At 39.3% G+C, this 20,801-nt stretch overlaps 2 protein-coding genes across 3 annotated transcripts; both read left to right on the top strand.

The window, feature by feature from the left end:
• Positions 1–430: 430 nt before the first annotated feature.
• pym1 (PYM homolog 1, exon junction complex associated factor) lies at positions 431–10,479 on the top strand. Of its 2 annotated transcripts, none has more exons than XM_012875640.3 (3): positions 431–599; positions 4,206–4,299; positions 9,224–10,479. In XM_012875640.3, exons 1-3 carry the CDS (start codon positions 566–568, stop codon positions 9,747–9,749), a joined length of 654 nt encoding a protein of 217 aa, XP_012731094.2. In that variant the 5' UTR covers positions 431–565; the 3' UTR covers positions 9,750–10,479. The 2 variants fall into 2 exon arrangements, with proteins under 2 accessions (XP_012731094.2, XP_012731095.2); XM_012875641.3 differs by lacking the exon at positions 431–599 and adding an exon at positions 2,575–2,820.
• Positions 10,480–15,207: 4,728 nt separating this feature from the next.
• On the top strand, positions 15,208–19,714 carry LOC105935197 (matrix metalloproteinase-19). Its single transcript, XM_012875484.3, has 9 exons — positions 15,208–15,453; positions 16,501–16,589; positions 16,674–16,804; positions 16,884–17,096; positions 17,209–17,454; positions 18,345–18,446; positions 18,552–18,716; positions 18,825–18,952; positions 19,039–19,714. Exons 1-9 carry the CDS (start codon positions 15,337–15,339, stop codon positions 19,276–19,278), a joined length of 1,431 nt encoding a protein of 476 aa, XP_012730938.2. The 5' UTR covers positions 15,208–15,336; the 3' UTR covers positions 19,279–19,714.
• Positions 19,715–20,801: the final 1,087 nt, after the last annotated feature.

Genomic DNA, 20,801 nt, shown 5'->3' with positions numbered 1-20,801 from the left:
TGATTAAACCCTCAAGTGTCTGTTTTATAAATTTATAAAGGAAGCAACGATTATTTTTCCACTCTGTCCTCCTCCAATAACAAATAAGCTATTAAAACTTTATGTTGATGCTCTAAATTCCAAACATTTATGTAATCTCCAATGCATGCTGTCATGTGCAGCTTTGTTATTTTATTTTATTTTTTGTACAAACCCCTGAAATTTGTTCATTGCACTTAATTGTACTTTTCTTTGTGTTATTTCTTTTTGTGTGTTACAAAGAATACTCTAATAGAGTTAAAAAGAAAAAGAAGAAAGAAGAAGAAACGGGGTTCGCTCACTGAGCTATATAATATATAGCTCAGTGGGTTCGCTTGGTTCACGGCCTTGCACCGCCCACCTGGGTTTTCTTTTTATATGGGAAGTGACGTCACTACAGGGCGCCGGCGAGGAGAGTGCAGCCTGCGCGTGGCACCGATCTGGTAGTGAGAAGCTGGACTGTTTGCTGTGCTTTCCGCCGGACTTGATAGGAGCGATAGCAAGAAAAGAGGCAGAACGACTCGAGGAGTGACAAGTGGACGAAGACATGTCAGACGCAGACGGAAGTGATGTGTCAGGAAGTGAGTTTGGAGGAGTGGAAGTGGGTTCGGGTGGCGGGGAAAATGAAAAATGTGGAGAATTGATTACTCAAAAAGTTAAAGGCAAACGGGAACGGAGCCCAGACAGCAGATATAATCATCCCAGACAGATGTGATATTCCAGGTGCGGAAGTGGTTAACGTGAGTACACAGTTATGCTGAAACTGTGCCAAGCAAGTGCGTCATTAACAAGCCTGCCCCCACGGGGTTTTTGTAGGTCACGCGTACACCATGAAATACGGTAACAACGCTGGCTTGGACTTTTCAAAAAATAAAAGCGATACGTTTAACGTTTATTAACTGAAGTCAGTTATCATTTATAGGCAAGGCAAATTTATTTGTATAGCACATTTCAGTACAGAGAAAATGCAAAGTGCTTTACATGATTAAAATACAGGGGAAAAAACAGAATAAAAGCAAGTAAGAATAAAATGTAGAAACAAAACAGAACATGGAAAAATAGAAACTAAAAGCAAACATTAAAAACAGTTGGACTAAAAAAGTTGAACTAGTGATGTTTCAGTAGAACTATTTAACTAGAGCAGTCAAAGGCAATCCCAAACAAATGTGTTTTTAACCTTGATTTAAAGGAACTTAGGCTTTCAGCACTTTCACAGTTTTCTGGAAGTTTGTTCCAGATAAGTGGAGCATAGGAACTAAATGCTGCTTCTCCTTGTCTGGTTCTGGTTCTGCAGAGTAGGCTGGAGCCAGACGACCTGAGTGGTCTGGAGGGTTGATGCACTGATAACAAGTCTGTGATGTATTTAGGTGCTAAGCCATTCAGAGATTTATAGACTAACAGAAGTATTTTAAAGTCTATTCTCTGAGATGCAGGGAGCCAGTGTAAAGACTTTAGAACTGGGTCCCTGTTCTCTACTTTCTTAGTTTTAGTGAGGACACGGGCAGCAGCATTCTGGATCAGCTGCAGCTGTCTGACCCACTTTTTGGGCAGATCTGTGAAAACACCGTTGCAGTAATCAATTCTACTAAATATAAACACATGGATTTTTTTTTTCCAGATCCTGCTGAGACATTAGTCCTTTTAATCCTGGAAATTTTACCCATCTGTTCCAAAAATATATTTTACTTCCTCCTGTGAATATGAGAATGACTTTAATGTTTTTTCCCCTTCATTTTAGTCACTGTTTTACATGGTTTATTTGATGTTTCTTATTTCACAATGCCCATTTGTTTCACCTACGTTTCCATTGTTATTTAACCAAAACTTCGTTTCCAGTGAATACTTTCACTTCAGGGTGATTAGTAGAACACCCCTAGATGCTGCTCATCAAAATCTGATGTGGAATATCAAAATTAAAGCATCTGAAAATCTCTACGTACAGTCACTTTTATCTAAGTTGTTGTCAATATTGCTACAAAACTCTCTTTTTCCAGTGACTGATCTCACCCCAGCAACTGATCCCACATCAGATCTTGTTGACCTTTGGTGAGCCGCATCTAGGGGTGTTCTACTATCACCCTGAAGTAAAAGTATTCACTGGAAACACAGTTTTGAAACAATGGGATAATGGCGATACTGGTAGTCATCTGTGTCAGATACAAAGGAATGTGGGGGGTAATAGGTGGAGGGATGGGATTCGGATGTTTTTAAATATGTAATTTGTAGAGCATTTGGTCTCCTTTGGTAATTTGAAGTGCTTTTTGAATAAAGTTGGATTTGATTGGATAGAGGAAACTTTCTACTGAGAATTTTGTACCTCATCAGAAGAGAACGTGAAGTTTTGGCAGTCAATTAGAAACAGTTTAACATGTTTTATTAGAAATAACAAGTACACAAAAGAACAGAAGTACCTGGAATCATTACTAAAAAGAGAAGGAAAGTACTTAAGGTGGTGAGATTTCTTAAAAATACTGGGTTATTTAACCGTATTTTATTTATCCATTATGTCTACACTCCAATCCGATAGATGGCGCTAAATGCACGTGTTTTTTTAGCTGGCACATAAACAGTAGAAGAAGAAGAAGCTTTATGACCGCCGCTCTCATGTCGAGCGAAAGAGCAACTTTTAGGCAAATGTTTAAAAAGCGGTAGCCGTGCTGCTGCTGCGTGGGATCAAACCGAGCAAAGGGAAGTTTTTGGAGGATAAAAATAAAATAAAATCAGGTTTAGGCAGACCGACCGAGGGGAACGGAGAAGCATATTGCATCAAAATGGCAACCCCCTATGTGACAGATGAATCTGGTAAGGCTGTTGCATGTGGTAGAAATGTTCGACCTGAAAACAAATATTTTTCATTGACCACGACAACAATCTCTCACCGACTCGTGTTTTCTGGCTGCAGGACATGAAGCTGTTGGTTTCTGCCGACCCGTTTGTCTCACATATCGGGTTTTAGCGCTAGCTCAGCATGCTAGCTATCACGCTAACTCCACCGTTAGCTCGTTGCTATCGCTCCGTGTGGCTCACATGTAAACATCACACACTGAACAGTAATCCGGATTACTGCCCCCGGAAAAAATCTGCCCCGTTTTAGTTAAAACTTTGTGTGATGCTGAAGTTGTAATTCATTTGTAAGCCGAGTTTTTAGCCAGCTTAGTGTTAGCAGCTGATGACAGCAGCTCCATCGGTATTGGTATTTTAATTCAAATTAGGGCTGCACAATTAATCTCATTTGCGATATAATCGCAGTTTAAATAAAACGCAATTTTTTTTGGGTGCAGCAGTGAGATAATCTCATTTTATTATTTGTTTTAGAGTTTATATAATAATACTATTTATATTTTTACCAGAAACTTTCAAGAATCTCACCATAGCATTAACTATCGGTCAAACTACTTGTTTGTTGGTTGCACGTTATGTTCAAAAAGGATTGATGCCCAACTCAATTAAAAGCTATTCTCTTGATTAATAAGAATATTCTGATTAATAAAAACGGTTCAATTTCTTGTTTTAAGTAGTCTTCGTTTACAAACACCTTTATCTGCTGGCCATTTTTGTTGCTTGTGGTTAATGCAGAGAAAAGTCAAAATTAAATCAGTTATGCTTGAAATATATCGCAATTTAGAATTTTAGTTTATCGTACAGACCTAATTCAAATGCTCTTTTTTTCTGCCTTCCTTCTGTTTCATTTATGGACGATTTATCTTTTGGAGGAAAACTTCACTCACGTTAGTCATGATGCTTTAATATTCACGTTGTTGTATTTAGTGCAAATTTTAGTGCACTGAAATTGAATGTGAATTCTTGCTTTATTTATATATATATATATATATATATATATATATATATATATATATATATATATAAAAAAATATAATCGGGTTAGAAATTGTTTTCCCTTGATAAATGAGGGGGAAAATGCATTTTATTTATGCATTTTACAGTAAAATGCTGTATTTTACAGCATTTTATCAGACATTTTTAAAGACAGCTGCAGAGGATAAATACTTTTTCACAGTCATATAAATGGTTATGTGGTGGTCTCGGTACAACAGATCTAAGTTAAACAGAAAAAGATACAATGAGCATGAAAACCAGGAGAAAATCCCCTTACAGCACCACTAGAGGGCCAGTCAAAGTCTGTCCTTACTATAATTGCTCTGCCTGTTGCTTTTCCTTCCCCTCAGGGAAATACATAGCTGCAACTCAGCGACCCGATGGGACATGGAGGAAGCCGAGACGGGTGAAGGATGGTTATGTTCCCCAGGAGGAGGTCCCCGTGTAAGTTCTCGGCTTTACACGCACACAGTAATTATAAGCTGTTTTTGCACATGAGTCGATGCCAGACAGTGTCTCAGCTCCTGAAATACTCAGCTTGTTATGAATGAGGAGTGGGAAGAGAGGGAACGAGGCAGGATGCGGCTCAAAGAGCTGCTCTGTACAACAGGCCCTCCCTTCAAATGTTGTGCAAGTGTCTGCGTTTGTTCTTAAGAGTTGACCGTGTTTTATATCATTTCACAACGCCGTGTTTTCCTCATTGTTTAGGCTTGCTTCCAAACTCATTTTTTATCCAAAGTTTTAGAGGAGAAAGTTTATGCACAGTTGCTCTCATTACACTAAAACATCACTTCAAATAGTGCCTAATTGTTTACGTATAGCTGCGGGCAATGAGGAAACTGCCAGTTTACTGTTTTTGGTGGGATATCTCTGTTGGCCTTGGGCAACACTCCTCAGCAGTATTCCTATTACAGTCTGGCATCCCTCAAGGTTTTATTCTAGGCCCCGTTCTGTTTTCTGTGTACAGCTGCTCCTTTTCATGGTTTTGGGGATGACATTCAAGTTTAGCTCCCTCTGAAAATGCCACCTTGGAAAACCATCTTAATGAAATCACGGATGGGGTTGAAGCTAAACTAGGTGAAAATGGAAACAGATTAAAATTTAGGTGAAGTTGATAATAATATGGCTTCCTCTGCCAGAGATCAGGGAACCTATTCAGCTGAAGCCATCCATGTAACTATAAGGTGCCGGTTGTACTACTGCAGTGCCTTGTACCAGCGGTGTCAAAATGTGGCCCTCAGTGCGGCCCCTGACCGCAATTCAATAATGGTACAATTTAATCCAGCTAGTCCAGACACATGATGCACTTGGTCACAGTTTAAAAGAATTCCTTAGTTTTAGATTTTCACTGACAAACTAAAATCTTCCTAAAAATAAATTTGCCACAACACAAATTCTTTTTTTTTTTTTTAACAAGGTTTTTTTTTTTTTTTTTTGCTTTCATTTTAACTTCATTTTTAACTTTTAACAACAAGCAACCAGCAACTTTTACTGAAAAGCAGACTGTGGCGTGCCCTTTCATTAAACTTGGCTAAATTTAGCAAGGGTTTTACAAAAGGAGTCACTGATATCCTGTTTGTGTTGCTAAACATAGGCTCCTTTTTATGTTTTTTTTGTATATAGACCGTATAAATGAGGTCTGGGCTTGAGATATGTTTTTTTTTTTTTTTTTTAAGTTGTCTTAACTGTGTAACTGGCACCTTGATTCTTTATTTATTTATTGTTATTTCTCCTTCACCGGTTCAGTTATGGAGTTGCTGCTGTGTCTGGGATTATTATTAATATTATTATTGTGAGCTTTTAATACTAACTAGAGTTGTCACAAGGCTAAAATTTCAAACAAGGACACATACTCTTTTACACTTTTCGATACCAAGGCTCTGGTTAAGAGCCAAAAAATATGTACAATATGATAAACTTAACTTTTATTTTTCTTGGTTAGGGCAAAACCAATAAGTAGGAGACAATGCAGCCCTCGTTTTGAGAAATATAACATTTAAGTGCCTCTTCCCTGTTTGGTAGACCAGATAATACCACTAATATGTGTTAATGTTAGATGTGACAGTGTACACCCTTGATTCAGTTGTGTAATAATTTAGTTTTACTATAGTTGCTTATCTTTAATTTTTCACTCAGTGCTTCCATTTTCCTGTCAGTTTGCTTATAAAGTGGATACGTTTTACTACTGAGGGACAAATAAAGGCTCATTCAATACAAAAAGAACAAACAAACATGGATCTAGTCAATGCAAATATATTCAGCAGCAGCTGCGTACTATTCCTGCCTTTCTGGTTAGTTTGCATGATATTATCTTTAGTGATCAGTTCCAGCAGTGGGGTAGGTCTAATTGTCGGCTTCAGTCTGGCTCCACCATAACCTGTTATATATATTTTTTAAGCCAAGTTAGCCTCCCATGGCTTTAAAACTAAACAGAAGAGTTATAAAGGGGTGCGCACTGGTTTGTTTTGTTGCTTCATTATTTGTCAGCTGAGCCTCAGCTGATTCACAGTTTCCTGCATTAATACGAGCCGCGGTAGAACAATGTGTTGCCCGGTGCAGATGTGATATGTAAACGGACAGCGTCGGCTTATGTCGTCTAGATTGTTTATAAACAAGTTGCAGATTTAGGGTTGCGCGGTGCATTACGGGTATTTTCTTCAGTGACGGGTAAAGGAGCTGGAAGCAGGTTCTAGGTTCTCCGTGGTGCGTCTCGTGATTTAAATCACTGAAGCACCGTGTGGGTTGGAGGTCTCCAGATGCCCCAGGGCACGGGAATGGGTGCTGACAGCACGTCCAATCAGACCTTGGTAAAATGCTTTTGCACAGCGCACCTTACTGCGATGGTAAAGAGGAATATATGATCATAGTTTTTAAAGCAATATGATGCATTACTGTACATCGTATTATATTTCTGTAATCCGCTTAAAACCCAATTACCCTGAATAAAGTGTTTGGCCACGTTAACATGAGTGAAGCGATATGACGGTGTATGGTTGTTATAAGAATTATTATTCTGAAGTCACTATAGCCTCACACCACTCGGACAGAGGAGGCCTGGAGACCTGATGTCTGTGTATAAGATCCACTGTTTTCTGATTGCAAGGCCAGATGCTGCAGCTGCTGAGGGATACTGATTGTTTACGATAGACTGTCTTTGTTTTGTCTCATGGGAAGGCCACGGTGCAGTATTAGGGGAAGCCCGAAAAGCGACACAGACAGAGACAGGGCAGACAGAGACTGCAGCGGAACCGTGGGGTGCGATTACTTTCCAACTATGTGAATATCTGCTCTGTTTCTCAATAAAAGTGCTGGAACGTTATACCACCGTCTCGTTAATTAGTAAAGATGGGAGCTCAGTTACTATTGCTTAGAATTCCACCCAAAACTCCCACAACAATGGTGCTGCTAATTTAGACACAAAGTTTTCATTTACTATAATTATCAACTTTTCTCTATTATTCCTGGACGCATTTGAATTACGGTATTCAAAAAGTGACGGTGGAGGAAATAAAGTTTCTGTCGGGCTGATTCCATGTTCTATCTCTCCTCTCTTCCACTGTCGGCTATTACCTACAGGCAGCCGCCCTGATTAGATGGCCTACATAATGATGATTAGACTAAATAAAAGTGTGCAAAAAACTTGTAATTTTTGTCCATCTTTTACGTCTGTCCGGGTCTTTCTTTCCTGTGAGGAAATTGTGAAGTGGGAACGTGTTCAGTGGAGCCTTGCAATCGTTTTTTTTTTATTCCACCACCATTAAATCCTTTAAAATCTTAGTAAAGTAAACTTTATTTATAAAGCACCTTTCACAGGATAAAACCATAAAGTGCTTAAAAAAACCCCCCAAAAAACCCCATAAAACAACACAAAATAAAAAGAGAAAACAGCATAAGTGCAACATCATGGCATAAAACTAGTTAAAACAATTCAGAACAAGTGGATCTTGAACTGCTTCATTGTACGGCACATATAATAAGTATTTTAAAGCCTTTAAAAGAAGTGAGCCTTATGTTCACGTCTGCTACCTGCACTCCACGCAAATAACTGTGTCAGCGCGGTTTGTTTGGTAGCCAAAATCTTTTAACTCGTTTGACTTGCACATGCGCAAATGCAATTCGCTTATTACTTCACTGTTGCAGATACAGGAGCCTTACTGACCTTTTTAAGTCGCTTCCAAACGCCAGTGTTGTAGCATTAGCTTAGCATGTAGCATAGTCATGATTAAGTGAAGCTGCAGGGACGGTAGCCTGAAGAAGTATGACAACTTGGGCAAACATGAATAGCTCAGTTTAAATAGATTTTGATGCAAATGAGTGTCTTTGAATAATTTCTTTAATATCGATTATACTGAAGCAAAAATTATTTTACCCAAATGTTTTGTCCGATCATTGCATGATCGGACATTGGGGTGGATTTACTTTGAGGTCCTTTCTGTGAATCATTAGCAGCTTTTTTTTTTTTTTTTTTTACTCCTGTCTTTGCAAAAAAAAAAATGGATTTCAAATAGTTTAGAAATGGCCTTTTACCTATACCTCCTAGATATTATAGATGGATATTGTGATTAATTCATATTGTTCTGACCCTACCAGGTGTGGGCATCAAGGTCAATCCACAAAGGTCCATCGAACTGGCCAAGCATATTTTTGGCATGCAGACTGTGAATATATGGCACTTGAAAATAATCGCCTGCTGAATATTGCCATAGTGGGATAATGGAGGTTGTGTTGCATACATCAACATTACATTGACGATTGCAAAATACTGTGCAACTTATAACCTCTTCCAGGTTGTTGGGCAGGAGCAGTTGCTTCTCAGAGGTTATCTTTTCATCTCAGCATTGTTTTCTAGGGCAGTAAGCTGCAAACATGTCTGCCTTTTATAGAGCTGGTCACACTCATGACTAATTGATCAGATGCATTTGGTTACTGACACCTGGCTGATGCTTTCCCTCCTAAATCCCAACGAAGCAGTAAGGCTTAACATTTCCTTTTTGGATTCCCTCTTTTGTTGATAAATTGTCGTGGTTTTTGTACATTTCAATGTAGAGGTAAATGGTTTTAGAACCCGGTAAAGACTACATAGTAGATAGTTCTTGTTGTCCCCCAATAAATAAAATTATTGAAATCCAACTCTGTGAACTTCCTTTTTACGAACGGGGACGATTGAACCAGACTTTCAATCGGATGACCTGTTAATCAGTTAGCATGGTCTTGTTTATTGTTTTCAAATGTAGTTCTCCATGTTGAAATTTTAGGCGCCTTTGCTCTAAAAAGTCTGCCTAATCTGTTTTTATTGTGGCCTGAGAGATGATTCATGTCCTGCTCAAAAAAAAACCCTTTCTAACATAAATTGTTTTTATTGTTCCAGGTACGAAAACAAATACGTCAAGTTTTTTAAGAGCAAACCCGACCTGCCTCCGGGCCTGAACCCATCCGAAGTGGCGCCCCCAAAGCAGCAACAGCAGCAGCAGCAAAAAATACCCGGCTGTGGGGACAGCGAAACGGCCGGTCTGTCAAAGTCGGCCAAGCGCAACATGAAACGCAAGGAAAAACGAAAACAGCAGCACCACCAGGAGCAGGACGGCGAGGTGGACGTGGATTTGGTGAGCAGCGCCGTGGAGGACGTGTCCATCTCAGAGAGAGGCGAGCCTGCAAGCAAGACCGAGGGAACCGCGTCGGTCGTGTCGCCCGACGATTCTTCACCAGCCGCAGCAGCGGGGGCTGAAAAGGCCAAGAAGATAAAAAACCTGAAAAAGAAGCTGCGGCAGGTCGAGGAGCTGCAGCAGAAGGTGGACTCGGGGGAAATAAAGCAGCCGACGAAGGATCAGTTGGAAAAGCTGGGCCGGGCAGACGCCTTACGAGAAGAGCTGGAGGAGCTGGAGCGCGACTCCTGAGTCAGGAAAGGACAGGAGACTGAGACTAAACATGAAATTCACAAACAAGGAAGAGGACCTTTGCAACTTCCAGAAACCGTTTCCCCTCTTTGACATTCATCATGAATGATGGTAGGAAACACAGCTCTATGGGACTGTATGTCTTTGTGGCAGACATCATCTGTTTTCCTTAGTTTTAATTTGTTACCCGTCTACAAATGTACTTTCTAACTATTTTAAACACATCATCGTGACTTGTTTGGTGCTTTAGAGATTGTGTTCTTTATATTTTGTACTTTTAATGCCATCTGGAACCCCAAGGAAAAAGAAAACACTAGACTTAATGAAATGGTTTAGTTTCCCCATTGTTGCTTTTAACGATGACCATGTTTGACTTTGAAGAAAGGATCTGTCATTGTCGCACTGATGTCACGTCTCCACAGTCAGTACAGTAATTAAAATACTTTCTGGCTTCTCATGTATTTGTCTCCTTGTCTTAGTAAGTTTTACTCTCCAGTATGTATCCTGGATGCTGCTGTGGCCGGCAGGACAGAGACCCAGGAAAACTGTATATTTATGCTTGAGGACTGGCGGTTGTATTTTTCATTTTGTCAATAAAGCCCCACGATTAAAAGAAAGGTGAACCTATCCTAACAAGGACTATTACATGTGTAGCTAAAGACTTAAATATTTTATTTTTCTGTCATAGAGCTCAATTGTTGATCAAACTTATTAAAAACACTCAACAGAATTTTTTTTTGTTTGTTTTTCTTGTTTAGCACTTAACGTTGTCACTGCAGAATAATGATCTCCCATGTACCATCTGAATAGTTTGAGGGTTAAATTAAGCCCAAAGTATCTGAAAAGTAATCTGGACTATCTTTTAACTCCCATGCCGTGTATTTTCCCTATCTTTTAATTTTTTTATTTATTTTTTTAAACCTCCAAACAATGAATGAAAGATTTAAGCAGGTCTCAAATTCAATTATCATTGAGGATTTAAAGGGCCTATATCATGCAAAATCAACTTTTTTGAGCTTTTAACTTAGGATGCTATTTCTTCATCAAAAATTATTCATGCATATCTGAATAATCCTCATGAAATCGGCTCTCTGAGCAGCAGCCCATCTATGTCCTGGAAAACTAGTGGCCATCACAGCGTTGATTACACGCCCCCTTCAGGAAGTACCTACCCCAGCCCAGTAAACAACACGCACAGTGAGTGGTGATATGAGGCAGAGCACAAACATTCCTGCTCAAAGTTGAGATGAAGTGGCTCTTTTAGCACCTGATCTGCACACCTTTTTTTTGGGGGGGGGGGGGGGGGGGGTTACCATTCTGCAGCAGCTTCAGGGTGGGTTCTGGATTCTTCCGGTTTGGAAAAATGGCACCAGAAGACAAATGTATCATAACAAATTAATACTTTGTAGTGCCATAGGCTATATTTCATCACATATGCCTATAGTTGAGTTTGGAGGGCCTAAAAATGCATGACAGAACCGTTAATTTCAGTAATGCAACTCAAAGTGAAACAATATGTAGTTTTTCAAGTGTTTAATTCTGATTGTCTTTATAGCTAATTAAAAGCCCAAATTCAGTTTCTCAGAAAATTACAATATGATCTTCATCCAGAAAGACGGTTTTGGAGCAGAACTCTGAACAGCATCTTGTTTCCTCAGCCACATCTCCCTACTTCTGCTGGCTCTTGATTATCTGGGGAACACAACAGTACCTTTACTGAGCCCATTAGGGTCCCTAGAGCTACTCGCCTCATCCATAGAGATTAAATACCTCCCTTGTGAGTGTACAGAAGAGATGTGGCAAGTGTGCATGTGCAGAAAATTTAGAATTGGGTCAAAAGATGCATACCTCTTTTATCTTTAGATGAATTGAGGGCTATCACTGAAATGTTTGGATACCACCAAAGCAGAGGTGTCTCATTGTTGGATGTGGCCCCAGGCAAAATTTTATTTGGAGGCCCACCTGCAGATCACCGACGGGACCACTGGCATTGCTTTCATATCCTCCACACTGGATCATTTCTGAATTCATCTCATTACTTAAGGTAATTAATCAAAAAAAAAAAGGGGGGGTTATCAGATGCAAAGTCTGTTTAGACTCTGTACCAGCCCAGTGATGATGGCCAATTATTCCAATATTTATTTCATCAGTTTATCTTCATAAAACATGAGACCACAATAACAATAAAGGTTACCTAACTTTCTTTTTTCTCTCCTGTGGTTATGATCCACTTGTGGGTGGAAGATATCCATAAAATAAAGATAGAAGAAGTGGCCGAATGCTTTCCGACAACATATTCTAATGCAGTCACTGAGTTTTGCAGGAAAATGTGCACAGTGCATTGAGTAAAAAGCGACATATTGATGTGTGTGCCAATGGGTTATTGCGGTTTGTGTTGTAAAGCACAGAGTGGTCAACAAGAATAGAAAGGCATCGTATGAATGCAGCCGTTTCCCCCTCTCTTATGGTTGTAGTTAACTTAAAGGAATAGCTCCAATGTTTTAAGAGAGTTCTTGTTAAGAGGTAAAGAGCGGTCAATGGCTTATCTGCAGTAGTTAACAATCTTAACATCCTGACTTTGATGAAACAGAAATTAAGTTGCAGAGCCTGAATGCAGAGGCAAAACAAAAAGTAGACTTTATAGAGTTTAATACCTCCAGCTTTAAATGTGCTATTTTATAAGCATTTAAGCCGTGTTTCCATTAAAAGGTGAGTTCCCTACAAATCTACAGCTATTTACAAGGATGTCACTGGTAGCCTGTGATCCTTGACAACATATTTCACATTTGAAACTAGTTGTTAAAGCGAGATTTTAGGAATATTGAATTATGCCAAATACAAGCGGCACACAATCAAACAGAAGGAGAAACTAAAGGAAGGTTATTGGTGTAAAGCTTTGGGTATTGGGTTAAAGATGAAGCTTTGGTTATATTTTCATGAAATACTGCTCTTTTTGATACACATTACTTTACTGTTTTGAATGATTCTATGAAATAGACAGAAAAGAAAGAAATTTTGAAGATTAGGAAGTCTGTGACATATTTCCTGCAAAAAGTATTCATTAAACCTTATTGTTGAACATGATAGCCAATAATGAGTAATAAACTAGACCCCAGATGTAGATAGAAAATATGTTAGCGATGCTGTTGTCAAGTAATCATGCAACACCCCATCATAAAATTTGCTGAATCCCACAATATGACAGTTTGACTTGTTTGACTTGCTTAGTCGGCAAAATTGCTCTTTCAGATTCCTGCGCTCTAGAAAGACTCACTGTGATTGGCAGGTGGACCACCAATCAAGTAGGGGCAGACCAGATTTTCATACACACACACATATGATTTCAAGTGTTTTCCCACTCTGGATGACAGTGAACTATGCCATCACCAGGTGACTATGAACCAGTTCAGGCACTGAGTAAATGCCTAGAAGAAATCAATATATTGATGTGCCAAAATTTTCTTCAATTGAATAAAAACAAAACTGAAGTGATAATATTTGGACCAATAGAGGAGAGATCAAAAGTTAACACACAGCTTCAGTCGCTTCAGCTAGTAACCACTGATCAGGCACAAAATCTGGGTGAAGTGATGGACTCAGACCTGAACCTCCAAAAGCGTCTAAAGACAATTACAAGGTCGGCTTTCTATCACCTGAAGAACATTTCCATGATTAAAGGACTAATGACTCAGATGGATCTTGAAAAACTAATCCATGCGTTTATTTTTATTCGAATAGATTACTGCAATGTTGTTTTCACAGGTCTGCCTAAAAAGTGGATCAGACAGCTGCAGCTGATCCAGAACGCTGCTGCCCGTATCCTCACTAAGACTAAGAAAGTAGAGCACATCACCCCAGTTCTAAAGTCCTTCCACTGGCTCCCTGTATCTCAGAGAATAGACTTTAAAATACTTCTGTTAGTCTATAAATCCCTGAATGGCTTAGTACCTAATTACATCACAGACTTGTTATCGGTGTATCAACCATCCAGACCACTCAGGTCTTCTGGCTCAACCCTACTATGTATTCTCAGAACCAGAACTAGACACGGAGAAGCAGCATTTAGTTCCTATGCTCCACTTATCTGGAACAAACTTCCAGAAAACTGTAAAAGTGCGGAAAGCCTGAGTTCCTTTAAATCAAGATTAAAAACACATTTGGTTAGGATTGCCTTCGACTGCTCTAGTTAAAGAGTTCTACTGAAACATCACTAGTTCAACTTTTTTAGTCCAACTGTTTTTAATGTTCTATTTTGTTTCTACATTTTATTCTTACTTGCTTTTATTCTGTTTTATTTTCCTATATTTTAGTCATGTAAAGCACTTTGCATTGTCTCTGTATTGAATTGTGCTATACAAATAAATTTGCCTTGCCTTGCCTTGCCATCAGCAAAGAGATATAGATATTTATCATTGATATTCTGATCTCTTATAAATACTGTAAACTCTAATACAAATCCTTGAGGGACACTTTTTGGGACAGATAATTGAGTTTAACCCACATGACCCATGAGCAGAAAGGTCATGTTAAAACTTCCTGATGGTTTGGTCTGAAAGTAGCTGAATACCATTTGGAAGATGCTAAATCGCTTATCGGTTATTTTGGAAATAGCAATTTATGGTGCAACGTAAATTTATTCTCCATAAGATCAAACATAACTGGAACTTAAGTGTATCAAAGTGAAAGGAAATAGAAATAAAATCTTTGCCATTGATCAGGCACAAATAAAAGCTCCCAGAGAGACGAAGTAGTGCATTTATAGACAAGTCTTTCTCTCCACTCAGACTTTATGTGTCTTTGTTTCTCGTTGAGACTGAAGTAACAGAAGGCCTCCCCTGTCACTGATTTGCTGCAATTGTTAGTCGGAGGCGTCACCAGTTTTTCTTTAATGTGCTCCTACATTAAGAAACAAAATAACAAGCCGTTCTTCTTGTCCCTCAAGGGGAATATGTGGTCATGTTTTTTTTTCACAGACTGGAAACCATGAAGCAAACAAGAAAAAAATAATCTGATTCTCTTGGATAAGCTGCAAAATATGCAAATGTAAAACATATTTAGGCAACGTCGGCACTGATTCTGGTTCACATGTGGTTCTACCGATAACAATTTAGTATCAACAATATGTTTCAATAATGTGTAAGTCAACATGGTCGCCACCTTTCCTTACTGGCAAGAAGCCGGACCCCCTCGCTGTAGCAGACCTAATCCCAAAATTCATTGGCTCCCTTTGAAGCAAGCAACATGTCTGAGGGGAGTTATTTTTACACACTTCAAGGGGCTCCAAATGATGGTGTGCAAAGTCATGATCATGCAGTTTGTGTCTGAAATGAGCGCGTTTCTTTCTATACTCCACACTTCACATTCCTTGTCTAGGTTTTATTGTGTGGTTAGGAGGCATGTCCGGAACAAATACTCGGTATAAAAGCCGAGTGCCTAAACTAACCAGCTTCAGCACAGATGTAAAAGGCAAAATTTGCAGAGGATGAATGTGGCTACGGTTAGAAAGATAGAGCGGTAATACATTAATTACATTTTTAAAAGAGGTCGCTTGCTGTATCGTAGCCTGTTTTTTTTCTTTACATTAGTGATGGGAAAGGAACCAAAGCGGAAAATGGACTGCAGACTGGAGTTAATGGTGCTTCTTGTTTTGCTGACAACAGCCTCATCTATTGCTTTGAGCAAAAAGGACTTCACCGAAGCAGTGGTAAGAAAAATAAAATAAAACAGGGGCGTTAAAGAAGTATAACTTCATATATAGTAAAATGTAATGGCTACTAATCAAAACTCTGCCAGACACCATTATTTCAACTTTTATTACGTTTTTGTGGTAAACTTTAAATAAAAGAATACTTATTGTGTTGAATTTTGGACCGCATTGCTTAAAGAATGGTAAGACAAGAAATAGGACCATATACGGTGCATTGCAAAGTATTTACATTGCTTTAACTTACTAACATTTTGTCATGTTCGTACATAGATTGATTGATTTTTCTATCATCCACTGTTATGAAGCTCCAGTTATACTCAGATACGTTTAGATAATAAGATCAGATCCAAGATAAAGTTGTGAAAAGTTTAAAACAGGGTTAGTTATTGCAGCAATATCCCAGGGTTTGAGCGCTGTTCAAGGACAGGCAAGGACGACGTTACTCAGAGAAGCAGACAATAGATCCAAATTAGCTTTGGACCAGCTGCAGAAACCAACAGCTCAAGTGGGAGTATCTTTTGACTGGACAATTGTTAGTCGTGAAGTCCAGAAATCTGAAAAAATCCATTGTTGAAAGAAAGCCATGGGGTCACAGTGGACATTTGGAGGAACGTTTCCTGGTTGGATAGTTCTGGTTCTAGTTTTAATATGACCCAGTCAAAAAACCAGTACTGAACCAGAACTGAACTCTGAGAATCTGTGACATAAGTTGAACATCACTGGTCATGGACCTGATGCATTTGACTGAGCCTGAGCGATACTGCAAACAACAACTAAGTAACTGCAGAAAAAGGTTGTTCAGTCACATTAGCTTGCAATTTTTTTCTTATTTCTATTTTAAAACAACATTTTGAAAAGATTATATGCATCATTTAACTTCACCGCTTTGTCTAACACATAAAAACTCAATGAGATACATAAAATATCTGGGCTAAGTAATTAAGGCACTGTAACCTTTAACAGCAGCCTTTTCCTGGTAACTTCAGCAGAGGTCAATATATTGATTTTGTATGCAGCTGTTGAATTGATTGCTTTTTATTTTAGGCGTATTTAAGGAAGTATGGCTACCTGCACATCCCACTGGACAGTACACATCTCAACCCTTCACCTGAAAAAATAGAGGAGGCACTGAGGTGATGCTAAACAAGGTTCACATCCTCAGTTATTATCGGTTCCTTGTTGCAATCAATGAGACTTAAGTTTCCTGTGTATATCAGAATCTTTCAGAAAGTGTCCAACCTTCAAGTATCAGGAAACCTGGATTCAGCCACGCTGGAGATGATGAGGCAGCCCCGATGCGGTCTAGAAGATGCCTTCACTGACAATTCTCTCAAATATAGAGTCATGGGTAGGTGTTTTCCTTTTATAAAGCACATTCACAGGTTGGGGGAAATGTGTAAGCCTTAACAACGATCATTACTGAATAGGTTACTGGCGGAAGAAGATGCTGACATACCGCATTTACAATTACACCCCGGATCTGGGTCTAGGAAAGACCCGGCAGGCCATCCAGACCGCTTTTAAGTACTGGAGCGAGGTGTCGTCTTTGAAGTTCAGGGAGTTACACCAAGGAAGGGCAGATATAAAAATCTCCTTTCACACTAAAGACAAGTCATGCCCGGTTCCCTTTGACGGAAGAGGTAGGGAGACAACTTAGATCACCTCTGGATGTCACAAGTTTTCAATGTAGAGGCGTCTGGTTTAAGGTGACATTTAAAACAGAGTGAGATGAGGTTCTTTCTTCTCCCACAGGTCATGTTTTAGCACACGCGGATGCTCCTGAGTCGGGCATCGTACACTTTGATGAAGATGAACTGTGGACGGAGGGGAAGAGCTCCGGCTCCAACCTGAGGATCGTGGCGGCTCATGAGATCGGTCACGCTCTCGGCCTGGGACACTCGCAGTACTACGCCGCACTAATGGGGCCAATATATGCTGGATACCGCTCCGATTTCAAGCTGCATCCAGATGATATAAGTGGGATCCAAGCTTTGTACGGTAATGCTGGACTCTGGCTAAAGAGAGAAATTAATTCTCTTCAAAAGGACCACTAACCTTATTTTTAAGAGGTCTGTTCAGGCTTTTAGATAAAAAACGGAGAACTGATGCCTTTGAAGGGTGATGATTTTACGTCTGGAATCATGAAATATGGTGTTAATGTACAACACAATGGCCACCAGAGATAAAAAGTAGTGATTGGGAAATCTCCAGCTTAAATTAGAGCCCTTAAAATGGAGATTTTGCAATTTGTTCCGCGAGGAAGGAGTTAGGAGGAATGTTTTCTGAGAGCAGAAGCTTGGAAATCTAACAAACTAGGATCCTTTGGAGGGATTTAAAAGTGCTTTGTGGTGCGACCCCTCCGGCTGTAATTTATCACAGCGGCAAACGGCTACTTGAGGCCAAAACTGGTTGTTTCAAAAGTCTAAAACTGCCAGCATTTAGGTAGATGTTGCAATTTTTGCTCCAGTTCTGACCAGTATCTACACCGTGATGTGCAAACGCTCACAGACATTTTCTTCATGGCCAATACTTGTGCTCACAACATCTTTTTTTCTGCATTGCCATAAATATTTGACATATTTGCATTAAAATCCCAGGAACCACTCAGGAAAAACTAAATACTCTGTGCCTTGTTGACAATAGTCAGGCCGACATTGTGGACAGAAAAAAAAAGACATCATCATGTATATATCATATTAATTTCCTGTTTTTGTTTTGTCCCGATGTTCTTTAAAATTACTTTTCTGCTTTGAAAAAACGACAAAGATGTCCATTAAGATTTATTTATGTTACACTCTTTTCAAATGTTTATAAGTGTTTGGCTGTAAATTATGACATTTGCCCTCTAATGTGCTGTTCAGCCAACATGCAGTTGTTTCTTTTTGTAGGAAAACCAGAGAAGAGTCCTCCATCTGTAATCCCTCATCAGCCAGTGCCACGGGGTGTTATCCCAGATCCGTGCAAAGCCACGCTGGATGCAGTTATGTTAGGTGCAGAGACTGATGAACAATTAGCTGAATTAACATTATGGTCTTTGCCCCTTTGAGATGAACTGTAATCCTCTAATAATGTTCTCCTATTTTGTGTGCACATAGCTCCGCCGAGTAAGACGTATGTTTTCAGTGGACAGTATGTGTGGACGGTGTCCAGCTCTGGCTATAGCACTCCCACTGTGATTTCCACGCTGTGGAAGGAGCTGCCAGGAAGCATCGATGCAGCTGTTTATTCTCAGCGGAGTGGCAAATCTTACTTCCTCAAAGGCAAATTTATTATTTTTGCAGGCCAAGTTTCATTTGGAATAGCGGAAATCGGTTTTGTAAGCAATTTATTGCACTGTTTTTGAAAATACTTTTTTCCCTCCCTATTAGGAGACAAAGTGTGGAGGTACACTGGTTTCAAACTCGACAGAGGCTTCCCCCGACGTTTGACCAACATCCCTGGAAATATCGACTCGGCTCTTTACTTCCCTAAGAACAAAAAGCTGATCTTTTTCAAAGTAAGAAACAGAAGTAGCCTTCCCTTCAATTTACAATATTTTGCAACTCATCTTGCTTCAAGTAAACACATTTACTTTCATTTTAGGGCTCTGGATACTGGCCATGGGATGAATTTGGTTCCACAGACCTTCGGTCATACCCCAGACCCATTGGGCATCTCTTTAATGGGGTACCCAGCAACACTGATGCTGCCGTGACGTGGACAGACGGCTATGTGTACGTGTTCAAAGGCAGCCAGCACTGGCGTGTGAGCCAGAAGTATCAAGCAGTGGAGAAGAAGTATCCTCAGGACACAGCGTCTCACTGGATGCAGTGTGACGACTGAGCCACCAGAGGACATCAGGGGTTCAACACAGACTCAGATCTGCAGCGAGGGTCGATGTGTGGGTGCCATGATTTGACTCAGACTTTTTTGTCCTATTCCTAGGAGATTCTCACAGTAGCCACCCCTAAATAGCTATTGTTATAACTATCACTATATACAGCTCTCAGACAAATAAAGAAGACTCTATTACTGCAATAAAAGTAAGAATAACACGCGCCAGATATTTACAGTCATATTTTTGTTTTTTCTCATTTATTTAGTCAGTTCTGTTGCTTATATATTACACTGAAATGTAATATTGTGAGTGTCTCATGGCGGATGTGTACTGTGTTCTTGTGTTTGTATTTGTATTTATTCTGGGAATCATGTGGATTATATGAAATAGGATTATATGAATTAATTGTTACCAAATAAAATATTACCTGGCTTGTCAAAATTTGTGATTTAGATAAGAGAAAAAGAAAGTTGTGGTCACATGTTGTTAAAATTTTCATAAACTGTCTGAAGAGACAAATAACTTGTTTCCCCCCCCCCTGACTGATTTAACTTTTCTTGTTTTGAATCAGTTAGGATTAGTAAAATTATATTCATTTGCTAAATGCTAGAATTAAAAGGTAGATTTTATTTTTCTATTTTACTTTTTTCAAAATCTGAATTTTACAAACGCTAAGATCTTTGTTAAGAAAGTCCAAGTGATGATGTCATGGCGTTGGAAGCTTCTGATTAGTTAAATCGTAACATTTGACTTAAGTAAAGGAACAATTGAGGATTTTGTTTAAGGTAACTTCTCAAACACACTTCTTCCTTGTGTGACATCATAAAAAAAGTCTAAAGACACCAGCCCAGATATCAGAAAGCGAAATATGGACCTTCATAAATCTGGTTCATCTTTGAAGAACAATTAAAAGCATCTACAAAAAAAATCTATCCCTTAAAACGATAACATCCAAGTATAAACGGCATGTGAATGTAGAGCCATGACATCGTACCCCTAAACTGGGACCTAAATTCATTACAAAGTGGCTTTAGGACAACAGAGTCAGCATTTTGGAGCCAGCATCTCAAAGATCCTCCCAGGGGAAATTTGAGGACAGAAGTGAAAGGTGTGGGAGCGAGACAACCAACAAAGCTGACTCAGTTATGCCGCTTCTGTCAGCAGAAATGGGCCAAAATTACAGCAAAACTGTTGTCAGAAGCCTGTAGAAGGATACCCAAAACATTTTGACTGTTTATGGTCTAAAATGCAAGTTAACGCAATACATAATATACATAAACTTGGGAATCTGAAGAAAGTAAAACATCATTTCAAAAAATCATATTTAGCAAATGTTATGAACATTTGGTTTCAACAGTAGATTTTCATACTTTCACCTGAGCAGTTGTTTCAGTAGGTCAGATAAGGGTAAAACCACCAAAATGGTGGAAAATGCAGAAGCGTAAGGATTAGCTTTTGTAAAAGTCTGCCTCCAATTAAACAATCTGTCGGATGGATTTGCATGCTGATCTAATGATGGTCAATTACA

Source organism: Fundulus heteroclitus, chromosome 1 (assembly GCF_011125445.2).
Source record: "Fundulus heteroclitus isolate FHET01 chromosome 1, MU-UCD_Fhet_4.1, whole genome shotgun sequence".
Classification (NCBI taxonomy): Eukaryota; Metazoa; Chordata; class Actinopteri; order Cyprinodontiformes; family Fundulidae; genus Fundulus; species Fundulus heteroclitus.
Note: the sequence above shows the minus strand (reverse complement) of the source record. Positions and strands in the feature narration are given on the sequence as shown.